Raw genomic sequence first — 18,490 nt, forward strand, 5'->3', positions numbered from 1 at the left:
ACAGTAGGGCATGCTTCGCTCCTTCTCCCGACAGTGCCTAGCTGATTATCAGGGTGGTTATTGCCTCAAAACTGAACCTAAACAATACCAAAACTAATTTCACTCATTTAACAGATTAAATAAATTAAGTAAAGTCTGATGGGGAGAATGGGCATTCTAGTTTATTCAGTTTTTTTGTGAATTCTTTCCAATGTGTCAAGTAATTATCTTTTTGTTTTCTCATGATTTGGTTGGGTCTAATTGTGTTGCTGTCCTGGGGCTCTGTGGAGTCTGTTTATGTTTGTAAACAGAGCCCCAGGACCAGCTTGCTTAGGGGACTCTTCTCCAGGTTCATCTCTCTGTAGGTGATGGCTTTGTTGTTATGGAAGGTTTAGGAATCACTTCCCTTTTAGGTGGTTGTTGAATTTAACGGCTCTTTTCTGGATTTTGATAATTTGCCGGTATCGGCCTAATTCTGCTCTGCATGTATTTGGTGTTTTACATTGTACTCGGCGGATATTTTTGCGGAATTCTGCATGCAGAATCTCAATTTGCTGTTTGTATCATTTTTTTTTTAATTATTGGTTGTTGAGCAGACCCCAGACCTCACAACCAGAAAGGGCAATTGGTTCTATAACTGATTCAGGTATTTTTTTACCAAATCCTAATTGCTATGTCAAATCTTATGTTCCTTTTGATGGCATTAAAGACCCTTCTTGCCTTGTCTTTCAGCTCGTTCACAACTTTGTGGAAGTTACCTGTGGTGCTGATGTTTAGGCTGAGGTATTTATAGTTTTTTTGTGTACTCTAGGACAACGGTGTCTAGATGGAATTTGTATTTGTGGTACTGGCAACTGGACCTTTTTTGGAACACCATTATTTTTGTCTTACTGAGATTTACTGTCAGGGCACAGGTCTGACAGAATCTGTGCAGAAGATCTAAGTGCTGCTGTAGGCCCTCCTTGGTTTGGGACAGAAGCACCAGATCATCATTATCATTAATGATAATGCAGAGGTTTTTCCCAGGGTTGCTGTTGACGCATATCCCACGGTAGTTATTGGGGTCAAATTTGTCTCTACCTTTGTGGATTGGGGTGATCAGGCCTTGGTTCCAAATATTGGGGAAGATGCCACAGCTGAGGATGATAAAGGATGATGTTGGCCAATTGGAATTTGTGGTCGGTATATTTTGTCATTTCATTGAGGACACCATCAACACCACAGCCATTTTTGGGTTGGAGGGTTTGTATTTTGTCCTGTAGATCATTCAACGTAATTGGAGAATCCAGTGGGTTCTGGTCGTCTTTAATAGTTGATTTTAAGAGTTGTATTTGATCATGTATATGTTTTTGCTGTTTGTTCTTTGTTATAGGGCCAAAAAGATTGGAGATGTGGTTTATCCATACTACTCCATTTTGGATAGATAACTCTTTGTGTTTTCTAATTTTCCCAGCAGTGCCTTTAGTCAATGGATTCTTCAGTTGCATTGACCTGATTTCTGATGTGCTGTTCTTTCTTTTTCCGTAATGTATTTCTGTGTTGTTTTAGTAATTCACCGTAGTGAAGGCGTATAGACAGGTTTTCTGGGTCTCTCTGTTTTTGGTTGGATAGATTTCTTTATTTCTTTCTTAGGTTTTTGCGTTCTTCATCCAACCATTTATCATTGTTGTTCATTTTCTTAGTTTTTCTGTTTGACATTTTTTGGTTTGATAGGGAAGCTGAGAGGTGAAATATACTGTTTAGGTTTTCTACTGCCAAGTTTACACCTTCACTATTACAGTGGCATGTTTTGCCCAGGAAGTTGTCTGAAAGGGATTGAATTTGTTGTTGCCTAATTGTTTTTTGGTAGGTTTCCACACTACATTCCTTCCATCTATAGCATTTCTAAGTATAATTCAGTTCCTTAGGCCTTGATGCCTTATGATTGAGGATTGCTCTGTTCAAATACTGTAGACTGTGATTTTGCTGTGATCTGATAGGGGTGTTATTAGGTTGACTTTGAACGCTCTGAGAGACTATGGGTTGAGGTCAGTTTTAAGTAGTCTACAGTACTACTGCCAAGAGATCAGCTATAGGTGTACCTACCTCTGCTTCTCCCTCTCTCTCTTTCTACCTCTCCCTCCGCCTCTCTTTCACTACCTCTCTCCCTTTTGTTCCTCCTTCTCTCACATCTTGAGGGAAGAAGAACACATGATTTTACCTGATGCAGCCTCATCTACGGTGTCTGTCTGTCAGTGTGAGGCATGATTGCTGTGCATTAACCCTTTCTCCATATGTTCCCCAGCCTAATACTGACAGACAGACAAGAAAATAACTAAGTGGGTTTGATTGCCTGCGCTGCAAAAATGTATAACTCAGTGTTGCGGCGCGCCTAGCACCGTGCCACGGGTTATATGAAAATATTATGAAGGGTATGTTGTCGGGTAAATAATTAAGTGTGTTATTTGAAGATTATAAATGCTGGGGCATGGCGGTGCAGACGGCGGTTTGATGTAAAACCATCTCTCTTTTAGACTAACTCAGGTAGTTCGTCATAGAGAAGTGAACTAATATAATGCTATGCAGCTTGGGGAATGCAAACCTCAGCCATTTCCCTTTCTCTTGAGGATTTCGCTATTTTGTTTCTGTTGGGTTTTCTTTCCCCAAAGTGTAGTCAAGTCTTCACAAAGTTGTGCCCCCCCCCCCCCCCCCCCCCAACACAAAAAGAGCCTCGCTTGAGCTCCTGTCTGAGTCTTGGCCAAGTACATTTACGTGATTTAGATGAACTTTCTTCCTCATTGGGTCACCGTATTATAGCTGAATTCTTTCACGCAGGCGGTTTCCCCCCCTCATATGAAGTGCAGTGAGTGAAGGATACATAAAGAGTTTGGAGAGAAAGGCGTGGAGTAGGCGGGTAAGAGTTGGTTGATAATGTGTGTAAACACTTGCAGTGTGAGGTGCCCCTCTCCTCTTTTGGGGGCCAAACTCTGATATCCCTCTTTCTCCTTCTCTCCTCTGGTCGATGGGGTGGTGTCAGAGCAGGGCTCTCTGTATGCGTGTGTGCTCCAGCTGTGTCTGTCTCTCAGCCCCTCCTCCTCCCACTTCCCACTCCCCTGTCAGGACCCTGGTTTGCATCGATGCTGCAAGAGGGAGTGAGCGAGAGTCGGAGTCCGAGGGAGAGCAGAGTGTTGAGGCTGCTACACTCAGAACACAGGGCAACTGCTGCCTGTCTGGAAACTATTCACCATCACCCCTCCTCCTTCACCATTTTCTCTGAAACTCCGGGTTTTGTTCCTCTATCTGGGTAACTGTTGTGCTGTTTTGTTTCTTCCCGTCCTTTACAGTAGTCTGACTCGTCAGAGGCGAAGGAGTTTTTAGTCTCTTTGGTTTGTCCAGAGTGGCTGTAGTCTACTGTCCTGAACATTTCAGCGTCTCTGCTGAGCAGAGGATAGACTAAGCTTTTTTTTCTCCCCCTCTGAGCGGATTTGGAGTGTGTGAGAGAGGGAGGGGAGTGTGCGAGCGTGCGTGTCAGCGAGAGACAGCGTGGGGAAAGGATGGCTGCCTGCCTCTGAGCTGCGTCTGCGCTCACGGGTTAACTCACGTCAATAAGGAACAAGAGACAAGCGAGGAGAGAACTTTTTGGAAAGAAGGAAATTGCTTTGCTTTCTTCGAGGTTTAAGAAAGGGATTTGAACAATGCCTGCTGAAGTGAAACAGGTTAGTACTGTGATTACCCAATTAATCTGTCTCTTTCCTCCCCTCTCTCTCTCTCTCTCTACTTCTCCTGTGTTTTCCTCTTATATGGTCGTTGTGCTGGCTGGTAGATGGTTAGATGTTTCATGTTTGCTATGTGAGGCTTTGTTGTCGGAAGGTCAAATGATACATCCGCTTCCTTAAAAAATATCTTCAGTAGCTGGCAATAGAATCACTTTCATGCGTTCTTGTCCTTCAGGAGGAGCATGTCCATCTGTGTGTGTGTGTGTGTACTAGTCTCTACTCCCTACCGGGTTCTTCTCTTGCTCATCCTACGTAATTAACTATTTACACTATTTGTAGGCTGTAGTGCGTTCTGAGAAGCGCAAACCGATATCCATAGACGGGTCTTCTGTCTGGTGAGCAGTCATCAGTATGATATATGGGTAACCCACCCACGTTGCCACAGACTTCCAGTCTGTCAGTAACATTCTGATTCCCAGATGATACACATATCGACTTCCGTTGATGACACGCGGTAGCCCTATGTAATGTCTTGGATCACATTTGGGGTGAGCGGTGGAAGTTTCTCTGTAACAGGCAGGGTGAACCCAGGACTGGATTTATAACTTCCCTGTAAAGGCCAACCGAAGAGGTGGTTGGGAGAGGACAACTATTTCAGCCTTTTGGTTTTTCCCAATAAGCCTTCATTTCAAGTTACATTTTATTGTCACGTGCAGGAGTACAGTTAAATGCCTTTCTTGCGAGTTCTTTCCCAACAATGCAGTAATCAATATCAGTAGAACTATAAAATAAATTAGGAAATAAACACAAGAAATAAGAAGCTACTGTTTTCCAGGGTCTGTTCCAGGGTCAGTGCAAATACCATATTTACAATGTGCAGGGAGACTGGGGTATGGTTACTAAGCACCAGGATGTATGATAAACAGAGGAGCAGCAGCATATATGATTGTGTGTAAAAGTCAGTAGGTACGTGTAAGCAAATGAATGTGTGAGTGGGTGTGTAGAGTCCTGTGATTGTGCATACTCAGTGCAAAAATAAAATAAAAGGGTCAAAGCAGCAGGGTTGGGGTCAATTCCTTTTCAATTCCAGTCAATTCAGGAAATATATGGAAATATCAATGTTTTTCAATGAGGACAATTTGGAATTTGGTTTGCTTGCTGAATTCAAATGTAATTGACCCCAATCCTGCAATGCCGATAGTCCATGTAGCCATTTTGTTGGCTCCGTTACCAGAGGAATGTGCTTTGTTAGTAGTTTGATTTTTAGTGCCTTTGTTGGTGTTTTATAATATATGATTTGAACGTGTATCCTACGCTGTGAGAATGCGCTTTTCTCTGCCAGGCTTGGCAGTGCTCAGATGATATATTTTTTTTAATGAAAATAAAAATACTAGATTGAGATTCAAAGAGAGGAAGGCTAGCTTTGAATAAAGTCAACTACTCAGTCAGCTCCTCTCATCCCAGAACCCTGCACATATTGGGATGGGGTAGAGGGTGGAGTTAAAAAAAAAACCTGGCCTGGCAGAGAAACATTCTGTCAACTATCCACTCTGCTGTGATAATCTGTTAACGGCTGCCCTGTGGTTGGCGGATACTTGATAACGGGCTGGAGCCAAAATGAAAATAATTGTATTTTCTTTCTAACCTTGTGTTCTTTTCACCTTTTGACTCCCTTGTTTCTATACTGTGTGTGTGCTTCCAGTAATCTTACGGGGGCTTACTCATCCGTGACACCCAAGTGTCACCAACGTGTAACCTCTCTAGGGAGCGGTCCTAAAATGGAGTGTAGATGTGCGGAATGCTGCGTGTCTCTGACCTCTGTTGCCGTCAGAGATGCCTGTCATGCTTAAGGGTGCGCTGGCATCATGACCCACCTCTGCCAACCTTTCCTATCCTTCGGACTTCAAAATCCTCAGTGAGAAGAACACCTGCTGAAAGGGGTGGTTGTCCCTGTCACATACAGCCCCTCCCTAGGCCCTAAATGAATGGGTTACCCAGGGGTCGGTGTTGTTTTTGTTATGGTGTTTAAGGAATGTCTGCCTTTTTTTTAAGGGCAAGCGGTTGAAGTTCTCTATAACCCCTGGCCTCCACACCCATCGTTGAGCTTCAGCTGTGATGTAACCTGTGGGGATCTGGTATCTCAATCTATTTCTATACGTTGAAGACGTACAGTTCTGTGATGGTCTGGTCAGGCTACACAGGCTGTAGATCACAGTGCAGAGGGCAGGCATGGGGAGTAGAGTACTGCTGCACAGATGTTCCCGTGCCCTGAACCCGTCTTAAAGCGGCAGTAACTGCAGCAGGGCTTATGTTAAATGAATCCCGGTGAAGATTACTCCCTCAGCCCTCAATTACTACTGAGGACTTGGTCGGTCTGACCATGTCGGAGTTATATTTAAACTTGCCTTATTTAAAAGTTCTCTGCAGACCAAAGGGTTGCTCCCTTGCTTGGAATAACCTGTGTTGCTTGTACAGGCGTTACGTCTCACCCTGGTGGAGAATGGGAGATTTCACAGTGAAGGAAAAGGAAAATATTCAGAAAAGCCAATAGTAATTATCTTCCTCTGAGATCTACAGTTGCAGAATCTCACTGTGTGTTCCAAATGGTGTCCTATTCCCCTTATAGTACACTTCTTTTGACGAGCGCTCTATGGGCCCTGGTCAACAGTAGTGCACTATAAAGGGAATAGGTTGCTATGTGGAACACACACCAGACTTTTTTTCCCTGTCAATGGCTGAGTGAGGAGAAACCGCCGGAGTGACAAAATAATGAATCTAGAATTCAGCCAGAGACGTAGTGTCTGGTATTAAGTGTTGTGGACTGTCCGTCTCAGGCAGCTTATGGGGGTTTCACATGTATTAACGAAGACTTCCCTCCTCAGACTCTGTATGGTTCCTGGGTTCAATTAAAACCAACCATCCCTCTATTGATTTCCATTCCTCTCTCTGTCTGCTCAGGCTGCCTCTGGTGGAAGGCAGCGCTCCTCTGTTCTGTCTTCTCACACCATCCTACAGATCACTATTTGACGACATGTAGAGCATGAGGAGCGCCATTGTTCCGCCACAATCGTACACTAAAATATCAGTGACCCGAATGTGCAAACAGTGAATGGCTGGTGGAGATGGAAGATGCCCAGGGATGTTGTTTGGGCATAAGTGCTGTTCTAGCAGCAAGGGGGAGTTTGGGAGGGAAAGGCGAGGCTTGTAGATGCCTGGTGACTCCTTCCAGGTGGCATGGCCCGGTGCGCCCCCTCCCCCACGCTGCCCATGTTTCCCAAACCCCTCCCACACCTCTTATCACACAACCCATGTGACATACACTTCTCCCCATCCCTCCACCCCTCCAACCAACCCCGCCTACCTACTTGGCCTGGGTTGAGTGGGTGCCAGGGCTGGGTAACTGGAGCTGGACTTACGGGAACAGCTAACCCGCCTCCCCACACTCCCCTTTCTGGTACAGGCATTTAGAATTAAAATACTGCTGGCCTGGCCATCGGGTATCTGGAGTGTCCTGTGATGTTGCAGGAGGGTCAGGGGGACATGCCATGTGCTTCTCACCATACCCAGGGGGGCGCCACAGAGGCCACGGCTGTGCTCTCGTAACCCATTTGGCAAGCTGACAAGGTGACCGATATAAGCCTAGCCATGCCTGGCCTCGCTCGCTCACTTACTACCCCACTCACTCTCTCGCTTACGGACTCCCCTGACATATATCGTCTCTTTGGGGCCTGGTCAAAAGTTGTGGATAGGGTCATTTTAGGATGCAGACTTGTACGGCCTCTGCTTCTCCCTGCCGGCCTCTGCTTCTCCCTGCCGGCCTCTGCCTCTCCCTGCCGGCCTCTGCTTCTCCCTGCCGGCCTCTGCTTCTCCCTGCCGGCCTCTGCTTCTCCCTGCCGGCCTCTGCCTGATCCCTGCCGGCCTCTGCCTGCTCCCTGCCGGCCTCTGCCTGCTCCCTGCCGGCCTCTGCCTGCTCCCTGCCGGCCTCTGCCTGCTCCCTGCCGGCCTCTGCCTGCTCCCTGCCGGCCTCTGCCTGCTCCCTGCCGGCCTCTGCCTGCTCCCTGCCGGCCTCTGCCTCCTCCCTGCCGGCAGCTGCCAAGCTTTCGTCATTGGCTGATGGAATTAATTAAGGTGAGCCGTGAAACAGGCCTGGAGATGGATCCTTTCATATCCGTCTTGTGTCGGGGGATAACAGATGCAGCGCATGAATGCGATTGTTTGTTTGCCTTATTATCTGTCTGTTTCCCATCCACCAGACTAGAGCAGGCCTGTTCAACACTGTGTGTGCGCGCGCTGTATGCGTGCATACATTCATGCAAAGCCTATATTACACATTGCACTGTGTTTTGTCGGTTACACTTTGAAAAGCTAAGCCTGCAACCTCCAATGGATTGTCAATGGGCACTGGGTGATTGAAAGTGTTGTTTCTTTCTCTCTTTGACTGAAATAAATCATTAAGATGAGGCCACAGAGACTGAGTCAGCTTACACACACACACACACACACATTACTGAAGGGGAGTGACTGAGGAGCAGCCATTGTGTCCCCTGCAGTGTTTATATACTTAGTGCGTGCCTGCTCTGGGGATAGGGCTAGCCCTGTTTCCGTGGGAATGAGAGTAGTAAGTTGTGATGGAGCTCTGTGTCTCATCTCTGATGTCTCATCTCTGATGACAGGTGACGAAACTGGATCATTGGGCCTCGATTGCTGTTAAGTTCTCCTTACATCCCATTTCCCCAACTCTATCTGCACCCCTATGCAGAGGCTGATTAAGATAAGATGAAAGGTTTATCCGTGTGTTTGTGTAATTGGTCTATGCGGCTGAGGGAAAAGGTGCATATGTGACAGTTTTTGGGCAGAGCCATTGCTACAGGAGTGGATGAGGACCTCAACCCTGAGCTCTGTGATTAATAACACTAGCAGGCTGCAGGAGTTTGGTAGCCAGAGTCCTGTGTTTACCTTGTTTCATTAGCCCCCCCCCCCATCTCTCTATAGCCCCCTCGCTCTCTCTCCCAGAGAAAGGCAGTGTGTGCATACCAAATGGCACCCTATTTCCTATATAGTGAACTTCCCTCAGTGTACTACTTTTGACCAGGGCCCAATGAAGTGAATATGGCTAGGGAGCCAGTTGGGACACAAGCCAGTGTTTACTCCCCGTCGTGGGGAGCTACGGTCGTGGAGTCAATGGTGATGCATCGGTCAGAAGAATCCGACGCTCATTGACGTCATGCTGAAATCCAGATTTTCCTCTCTGCACCACTTACGTAGCCCAGTACTCGAACTCAAGAAAACACAGAGTAAGGAATGAATGTCCCGCCTCGGAAAAAGCCAATCTTCAAGTGCATCAGAGGGACACTGAAAAGATAAACATATCCGGAGGTAGCCTATATGGGATTAGCAGGGGATTGACGTGGTGTGCCACTTGTCCTGAGGAGCACATTAGCGTTGCCATTGACCACAGCGATCGATTCAGAGATTAAGTAGAAGTTTATCCCCCCCCTCGTTCTGTTCCTCCCTCTGCAGAGGGAGATATATAGAACCCCCTCGCTCCTGCACCTGGGGACCTTTTCGAGAGGGTCCCTGAGGGGGGAGGTCAAAGTCCTCATACGGCTCCCTTCAACCAGAAACATGAGAACAAATGCTTACCCCCAGCTCCCCCCTCTAACACCAACCACCACATACAACACGCCCCCCGGGGTTTGAGACCAGACCAGAACTAGAGAAGAAGAAGCTCCGCTTGCGATCATGTTTCGTCTGGAATTTTTGGATGATCCGTGCGATGCACTTCCTGCCTGTGATGACGGCTCCCGAAGGAAGGTAGTGAGTAGAGGGGCGGGTACGGACCATCGATCCATCCCTCCATCAGGCCATCTGTCTTCTGGCTGCTGTCTTCTGGGATTTAATGCTCCCCTCTGACAGCTCTTTAGCGGGGCTCTGTAAGCCTGGTCTGGCACTACAGATTAGCACAGAACCATGTGGTGTAGCACAGCAACAGCATCGGGTGAGCGAGGGAGGGCTCTCTACTCAATGCTGTGTATAAGTAGGTAGTGTTTGGAATGATCACAGCATCCCGACTGTCTTCAGGCTTTTACTCAGTCCCAGTCACCAGCCTGAAAGGGTTTTGTAACGTCCATCGTTGGCAACAACCCTCAAACTGTCTTGACGGACTAACTCAACCCATAGATTGCAGCGGTTGGTTTTGTAACGTTGGCCTGCCTGGTCATTATGTTGGAATGCGGACGTTTTTTTTGTCACTTGCAGAAGGAACAGAAAGGCAGTTGAGATGTGTTGATTGGTTCCGGTGGTTCATTAGAATGCTGCTGGAAACCTCCCTCCCCTTTAGACCCAAACAATGAGGCCCGTTACTGGTGGCAGAGGTCCAGAGAGTCAGAGGGCAAGGGAGAGATGAGAGGGGGAGGCCACAAAGTCAGTGTCCCCAGGCCCCCTCTCCCCTTCAGCCAGCCGCCCCAGCCACTTCCACCGTTCAGTCGGCACAAACACATGCCAATTAATTAGTGGCAAGAGTTCAGCCTCAGTCAGCCAGTGAAAAACTGCCTTAGAAACCCATAAAAGGGAGGAAGAATTATTTTTTTTGTCATTTCTTTAGCATACGGATACATTACAATGGTTCCTACAGTCCTATCTATAGAGGCATCCAGATTCCGGGCCAGCTGTCATATGTCATTACGTGTGATGGCACTGCATTGTTACTCATCTCCTTATCTTCTCTTGATATGGGCGCGGCCCGTGCCCAGAGGGCCCCCGGCAGAACAATGGAGCGACGCGCCAGTCACACATTCCTCAAGGGATGTATTGAGTTGTCTAATGAAGGCAGACTTGCATGCTTTGCTCTGTAATGGCTGCCGGGTGGATCATTCCCGGTTCAGCTACAGTAAATGCCGCCCACCCCCCTTAGTTCAGCCCTCCACCCTCCATGTTTTTAAATTAGTTTGAAATCTGGAATGGAATGGGAAGTGGAGCATGGGGCAGTTAGTGGTGGCGCTGGTACTGTGCCAGCCACGGACAGGTCTGTCTGCTGAAGTGAAGGGATAGACAGAACAGGTGGCGGCGCGTAAGTGAAGGCCACCCGGCCCAGGCCGGGTTGTTTAGAGACTGTGGGAGATGTCGGCCCACTCATGGCCTTTGTTATGTCTGTCAGTAAAACCTCCGTTAGAGCCAACTTCCTAAAAGGGGCACTCATTGTTGTTCTACAAGTGAATCACGGTATTGTTCCGTATTCACCAAAATAGCTTCCAGTACTTTCATGTCTGGCAACTGCAATGTCTGTACCCAGGCTCAGTCTGTACCCCTTTGACTGAGTGGGATAAAATATGTATTAGAAGAATGATATTCCCATTTTTGTCTGCGCTGAAACAACATCCCTGTTTAGACAAATCACAGCTTATATTTTCGTAGCTGGAGCTTTTGGCTGCCGCCGTCACTACAGTCTGAGCCTGTATTTATTTCCCTATGGCTGGTGCTGCTCTGGGTTGCCGTGGGTTACCAACTGACATGCCTAGACGATAGGGAGGCCCTCGGTCCATTTGGGGGGGGGTCAGGGGCCGGACAAAAAGCGCCTTTTCCTCCTAAATGTGGACGTGTCGACGAGTTCGCACGCAATAAACCCAGCTAAGGTCCTCAAAGTTAAGCAAACAAATCTTGTTGACACAGACCACCTAGAGTTTCCCCAGATTCTTTCCATCATACTTCAGTATAGTTAAGAGACGCTTTAATCCAATAAGACTCACTTTTCATCCCGGCAAGCCCCTCCCTGTCCATCTGGGGGTTTGTTCCTGTCTGTGAAAGAGTGGGAAGTGAGCGTTTGTGTGTGTGTGTGTGCTCCTCCACCACTTTACTGTTTCTCTGGCCTTAAGGGCCTGCGGGGAGTGTTAGGGGGTCACCGAGCAGCCAGCTAACATTCCTCAGTCGGGCTTCCAAGCATTCAAACTCTGCCATCACCTCTCCCCAGCTCTCTTCCTTTCTTCCTCTCTCTTTTTCAAGTCTCCCTTTCTTTGCCCCGCTATTTCTCTCTCTACCATCTCTCCTCTGCAGCCCCTCACGCGCCACGTCTCTTGAAGGCCATTGGGAGCTAATTGAGGCTGGTGGTCTCCTGGACATGGTCTGGAGTGGGACAGGTCTGGATTAGGACAGGTCTGGAGTAGGACAGGACGCGTATGAATGCCCCCTTGTACATGGTATTAGTGTCATTAAACGTCCAGCCAGGAGTCACGGGAGACGGGAGTAGAATCTCGCTCTCATGTTCTCACGTCACTCATGTTAAAGCCTAACAGGATGATAATGGCCTCTCTAGCACTAATGAAGGCCGTAGGATTCACCCAGTTTTGGCTGGATCTATTCTGTCTACTGTGTAATGAGAAGAGGACTTCTCATCGCATCTTTATCTAAAGACTTTAAAGAGACTTGTGTTCAATTGCAGACTTTTGAAATGGGGACCATTGAGCTACTGTATAGGCTGTGCGTCTCTGTGGAAGTGTTTTTGTTTGTCGTACTGTATGTTGTGCGTCTCTGTGGAAGTGTTTTTGTTTGTCGTACTGTATGTTGTGCGCCGTTTATTTCCAGACTCGTGCCTCACTCTACAAATGTCCCAAGCCCGCTTCACAATACAACCAAAGTAGAACAGCTAGATAGATCTATTTAGTTATTTACACTACTCCTCAACAATCGCCCGAAGAACTCCAGAGATGAGACCGACCAACTTAGACGGGAAGTTTTCAAAGAAAAGCTATTGTCCACCCACCATGTTGTGGTGTGGAAATGACTTACTCACAGAGTGGCTATGTGTCCGTGGTCAGAACAAGGCATTGGACACCTGTGAGACAGTGCACCATGGGCACTCGCTCACACGTTCTGTACACACATGGACCTGGGCTCCCCAAGATGCAGCCTCAAATTATAGCTGGGCCTCTCCTGTGCAATCACAAGCATACAGTCTGCAGGGCTAGGTCATGCCAGCTCAGAACCCAGAAGCCCCACCACAGCATCTCTGTCCGCCCGTCTCTGTCTGTCCGTGTGTGTCGCTCTGTCCGTCCGTGTGTGTCGCTCTGTGTCTGTCTCTGTCTCCAGAACTTCACCACCAGAAAACCTAATTAGTTCTTCTTTTCCCAGCACACAGATGTGCCCCTCTTTTCGATTCCACAGCCCTCTCATTGGTATTGAGAAGCACTATGCTGTGGTGAGTGCCCTCATGCTGAGTGTTTTGGAAGGTAACGGATGGAGGGGGTTTAAGGAGGGGGGGGTGTAACCTGCCAATCTGTATGCAGGACACTTCACAGGGTTCCCCCATGTGAACTGGGGTATACTGTTCCGGGTTGCATCCTCGGGAGGGGAACTGTGGAAATAGGCTGCTGTAGATGCTCCACCCTACAATACTACTGCAGACAACACCTTCAGGGCTGAGCCAAAGCCTGGGAGATGGGATGTAGCGAGCCATGGATTTTATAGCTGTTTCATAGAATATGTTTGTTGTGCAAAGTATGGCGCGTGTATGCATTGTGTAATTTCTGTGCTCGGATGCAAATGGAATGTGTATATATATGTGTGTGTGTGTCAGTACGTGAGCGTGTATTAGTGGATATCTATCTACGCGTGTGTGTGTTGTAGACACAGCGAGCTGCGCTAACAGCAGCACAGGGGACAGCTTGTTGTGGATCTGAAATGGGTCATCTCGCTACAGCTCCAGTGTAGGCTAGCTCTCGTTCTCACACTGAGGGGAGAAGCTGCTGTTCCACCGGCTGGGATTCTCCTCCAGAGTAGGGCTTTACCATCAGGATACTTGGCTGGTTGCACACCTCCCCGGATAGCTCTACCCTCACCTCTTATGGCATGACACAGTGAGTCCCATGAGTTGAATTTGTTTTGGCTTATATAGTGGCTTTTTTGTGCGTCTTCTCCTTTCTCTTGCTCTACCACCGGAGCATGTGTTTCTTCTTGGCCAAGCGTCGCACCTCTTACGACATTGACGTACAAACCATTTTGTCTTCGTGTGGCGTTTACTGTTAGATCAGAATGATTTGTCTTCATCTAACTGTATGGAGATCACGCATCTCATATCTGGCAGGCGAACACTCTTATGATGCACGTTTCTTCCATCAAAGAGCCGTGTTTGATTGTGTTTATCTAATGGGCAGGAGTCCCATGGTTGACACTCTGGCTGCTGGGATATCTGCCGCAGTTGGAATGAGTAGGACAGCCTTGATGACGCAACAGTCCTCTGCGTTGTCGCCGAGCGCGTCTGTGTTTTTGTGACAGGAGGGTGCTGTGAAGGAACCGATCTCTTTCATGCCCTTTTCAGCTCTGTGAGATCAAACCCTTGTATCTGCGCTCCAGGACGTTTCATGTCCAAACGTCTGCTGTGTGTGCATGCGTTCCCCGCCTCAGCCTAGCTCTCTGAAGAAGCAGGATGAATCGATGTGACAGGTCGTGATTCCAAACACTTACACAGACTAATTTCCCTGGTTTGATACATGGGGAAGCGTTTTTTGACGACATGCCTCCGGAATGTCGTCAACATTATATGTTTTGATGGCGTTTTCCTCTCTGATGAGGTTGGCCCCGTATACTGTAAGTGATACCAGTCTGCTGGAGCTTAGAGGTCAAGGAGACGCTATAGAGTCATATTTACTGGATGAGGTCACTGCTTTTACTTCAGAACTCTCTGGATTCAAATCAGATTCAATTCAGGGATGACCTTTTATTCTAGTAAAATAATCCAGGGCTGACTAACGTATTCTTTTTCTTCATGTAAATCTATTGAGAGTTGACGGGGTACTAGAACATCACTAGGAGTTTAATAGCTCAAATGAGTCATGTGTGATTCATGTGACGCGCTCCTTGTCTTTGCTCAGTCATATGTCTGGAAGCTTCTATTGGATGGTTGTGCTTAGGGGTATGCCAATGGAAAAGGCTTCAAACATCCGCCGCCCAACCAGCGCTATGTAGTGTCCTTACTCTGTTCCTGCATACTGTTAGGAATCCCCCTGTCGTCCTGTGTTTTTTTTTTTCTTTTCCTGTGGGTTTAGAACGGGTACTAAAGACATGCTGGCAGCGTGCAGGCAGCAGCCTCAGTAATGTGAGCGATGTGAGCACCCTGTAGCCATATGGGGCTGTGAATTCCACTGAAGTGTTCCCTAATCTCCTCAACATGGGAGGAATCTGGAGGCGTTGTTTTCTTCTTTTCGGCAGACAATATCAACCTGTGCTTCTGCTGCGCACCACGTGGGTCCGGGTCTGGGTCTGGCACGCGGTGTTGATGCTGCAGATCTGGCTCCTGTAGCACCGTCTTGTAGGGAAAGGGGAGGGGTGGATGGTTGGGGGGGGTGGACTGGAAGGGCTTGGAAGCCTTCCTTCTCAGCCCTCCTCAGAATGTCGACGTAAAATGGAGAGCGTGTGTCTGAGTTTGTCTCGCTGCTATCAATGATGTGATTGGTCTCCTGAGAGTAAAACAGTTTAGCGGCCTAGTGTAGCGGCGCTGCTGCTGTGTTGGGAAGGAAGTCCTTGGAGGAGTTGCTAAATGGCTGCTGATGGTTCAAGGCTAACGGACGTTAGCTGGCCTCACGGTACTGTTTCAGCTCTTTGTCTCTGATCTCTGCTGTAATTATTGGAATCTGCTGTTATCTTGGCAGAGAAATGTTTTGTACCTGGATGCCCAAGCATAGAAATGGATTGTTGTTCAGTTAGTACCATGGGATTAGATTTAGCAGTAATCCAACAAACTTATTGCTCTACTCACCCCGAGGACGTGTTTTTGTAGCGTCTGTTGTTGTGGTGTTCTTAGTGTGATTCTTATTACCTTTGAGCAAAAGTTACAACTCAGTTTTCCACTTTAAGTTAGTGAAGATATAGGTTTTGTTTATTTGCTATTGGCGAAAGTCAACAACGATATCCTCAACTCCTATTGTACAAGGTACCTTTACTAGGAGTGTTGCCATATGGTTGTTTATTTGACTGTTATTGTTTCTGGCAGAGATATTTCCCAGGGATATTTGATAGTGAGTCAAGATCAGAGTACATGGCATAGCTACAGTGCATTCTGAAAGAATTCAGACCTTGACTTTTTTCACATTTTGTTACATTACAGCATTGTTCTAAAATGGACACAATATTGTTTTAATCTAATCAATCTACACACAATACCCCGTTATGGCAAAGCAAAAGTTTTTTTTTTTTTGGGGGGGGGGGGGGGGGTTGGTGTATTAAAAATAAATACCTTATTTACATAAATAAGTATGCAGACCCTTTGCTATGAGACTCAAAATTGAGCTCAGGTGCATCCTGTTTCCATTGATCATCCTTGTTATTTCTACTTGATTGGAGTCCACCTGTGGTAAATTAAATTGTATGGACTAGATTTGGAAATTCACACACCTGTCTATATAGTTCTCACAGTTGACAGTGCATGTCAGAGCAAAAACCAAGCCATGAGGTCAAAGCCATTGCCCGTAGAGCTCCAAGACAGGATTGTGTCGAGGCACAGATAGGGGGAAGTGTACCAAAAAAATGTCTGCAGCTTTGAAGGTCCCCAAGAACACAGGGCTCCATCATTTTTAAATAGAAGCAGTTTAGAACCACCAAGACTCTTTCTAGAGCTGGCCGCCCGGCCAAACTGAGCAATCGGGGTAGAAGGGCCATGGTCAGGAAGGTGACCAAGAACCCGATGGTCACTCTGAGAGCTCCAGAGTTCCTCTGTGGAGATGGGGGGAGAGCCTTTCCTGAAGGACAACCGTCTCTGCAGCACTGCACCAATCAGGCCTTTATGGTAGAGTGGCCAGAAGGAGGCCGTTCCTCAGTAAAAGGCACATGACAGCCCGCTTGGAGTTTGCCAAAAGGCACCTAAAGGACTCTCTGACCATGAGAAACAAGATTCTCTGGTCTGATGAAACCAAGATTGAACTCTTTGGCCTGAATGCCAAGCGTCACGTCTGGTGGAAACCTTGTTACCATCTCCACGGTGAAACATGGTGGTGGCAGCATGCTATGGGGATGTTTTTCAGGGGCAGGGCCTGGGAGACCAGTAAGGATTGAGGGAAAGATGAACTGCGCAAAGTAATTGGAGAACCTTGATGAAAACCTGCTCCAGAGCTGGGGTGAAGGTTCACCTTCCAACTGGACAACGACCCTAAGCACACAGCCATGACAACGCAGGAGTGGCTTCGGGACAAGTCTCTGAATGTCCTTGAGTGGACCAGCCAAAGCCCGGAACTAATCTGGAGAGACCGGAAAATAGCTGTGCAGCAACGCTCACCATCCAACCTGAATTGAGCTTGACAGGATCTACGGAGAAGAATGGGAGATACTGTCAAAATGCAGGTGTGCAAAGCTTGTAATGTCATACTGTCGCTGTAATCACTGCCAAAGGTGCTTCAACAGAGGTGGACTTGGATGCAATCATTCTCCGCTACTCTCGGAAATTCACTAATTTTGTACATCCCAGTGGTTTCCAAGACCACTTGCATAAGCGTCGATTTTCTTCCTCTTTTAAATTGAACTGTTATGGTCTCTGAAATAGACATATTTTCATCAGCTCCTGAGGCTATTGTTCTAATATTCCTTTGACCCCTGGGCTCCACTCCTGTGTTCCCCCCCTCATTGAGGCCCCAGTGGTTTAGACAACAATAGGCTTTAAACATTCACCATGATTGGCTGTGACTGAGGCTGGGGCATTCCACCACTCTAGCAGAGCAGTCCGTCTGTCCAGAGTAGTTTAGTGGTTGGATACTAATCTGCACTGCTCGAGGAAAAAAATAAATCATTCTGACCCCAATGGTTCCAGAAAATACAAAAACAAGATTGTGTTCTCCTAGTATTTGCTTGCGCTCATTTTGTAATTTGGATGGTGCCTGGCCGGCATGGCTTCCATCCCAGCTAACCAGTTGCTGGCATTCAACATTCAATGTTGATGCTCTTGTCTTGTCTTTCTTTGTTCAAGTCAGACTTTCAGCTTAATGAAATATAGAGAGAATATCCGGACGGACAACTGACTCTTGTCACTGAGACAACTGCTGGCTCTGTGGTAGCATTGCAATGGCGGAGGGGTATGGCTTGATTGACACTTGGTCTGTGCAGTCAGTCTGGGTGGTTTGGGTGGGTGGTTTGTTGTTCAGGTGATTGGGCCCTGGTCTGGTGGTGTAGTGATCAGGTAATTGGGGCCTGCGGGTGAACAGATGCTCAGAGTTAATTGCAGTAAAAACTAGGAGAGCTAAGGAGAGTCTCTGAGGGGAGGGGGGGTGTGCAATGCGGATGGACCTCTGAAGCAGTGAGGATGAGCTTTGCTCTCTCGGGTCTAAACCCTGCTGGAGTACAGAGGATGTGTCTGAAATGTCATCCTTTTCGCATACCGCCCCAACAGATTCCCAGATGATGCAATCTCTATTGCACTTAAACCTGCCACCTGGACAAGAGGAACACCTACAGTGTGTGAGAATGCAATTTGTTGACTACAGCTCAGCTTTCAACACCATAGTGCCCCCCAAGCTCGCCACTCATGAAGTGGCACCCTATTCGCTTTATATTGCACTGTTCACCAGAGCCGTAAGGCATTGCACTATAGGGAGTAGGGTGCCATTTCACACACAGCCCTGGTTTACCTAGCCTATTCCTGATTGACAGAGTAGGAGCAGCATGCGTGCCCTACGCCACACTGGGCCTCCGTAATGATGTCAGAGGGTGTGTCAATCCAGCCAGGGGTCGGCAAAATGGCCGCCACATGGCACCGTTGAGGAATGGTTTGTTCAGCCTCTCCAAAGATTATTCAGGGAGTCGTTTTTACAGGACTCTCCTTATTGCTGAGGTGGGAGTCGGGG

At 47.5% G+C, this 18,490-nt stretch overlaps 1 protein-coding gene across 14 annotated transcripts in view; it reads left to right on the forward strand.

The window, feature by feature from the left end:
- Positions 1-18,490, forward strand: part of LOC129853467 (splicing regulator ARVCF-like) — a 233,760-nt gene that overhangs the window by 120,807 nt on the left and 94,463 nt on the right. Inside the window, exon 1 of one of the 14 annotated variants that reach the window (XM_055919549.1) lies at positions 3,030-3,674. The exons of 12 other annotated variants lie outside the window; for them this stretch is intronic. In XM_055919549.1, coding sequence (XP_055775524.1) covers positions 3,654-3,674 — 21 coding nt within the window. In that variant the 5' untranslated portion in view covers positions 3,030-3,653. Of the gene's footprint in view, positions 1-3,029; positions 3,675-13,307; positions 13,523-18,490 lie in introns of those variants that run through there. One more of the 14 variants, XM_055919552.1, reaches the window with a different exon arrangement.

This window comes from Salvelinus fontinalis, chromosome 4 (assembly GCF_029448725.1).
Source record: "Salvelinus fontinalis isolate EN_2023a chromosome 4, ASM2944872v1, whole genome shotgun sequence".
NCBI classification, from domain to species: domain Eukaryota; kingdom Metazoa; phylum Chordata; class Actinopteri; order Salmoniformes; family Salmonidae; genus Salvelinus; species Salvelinus fontinalis.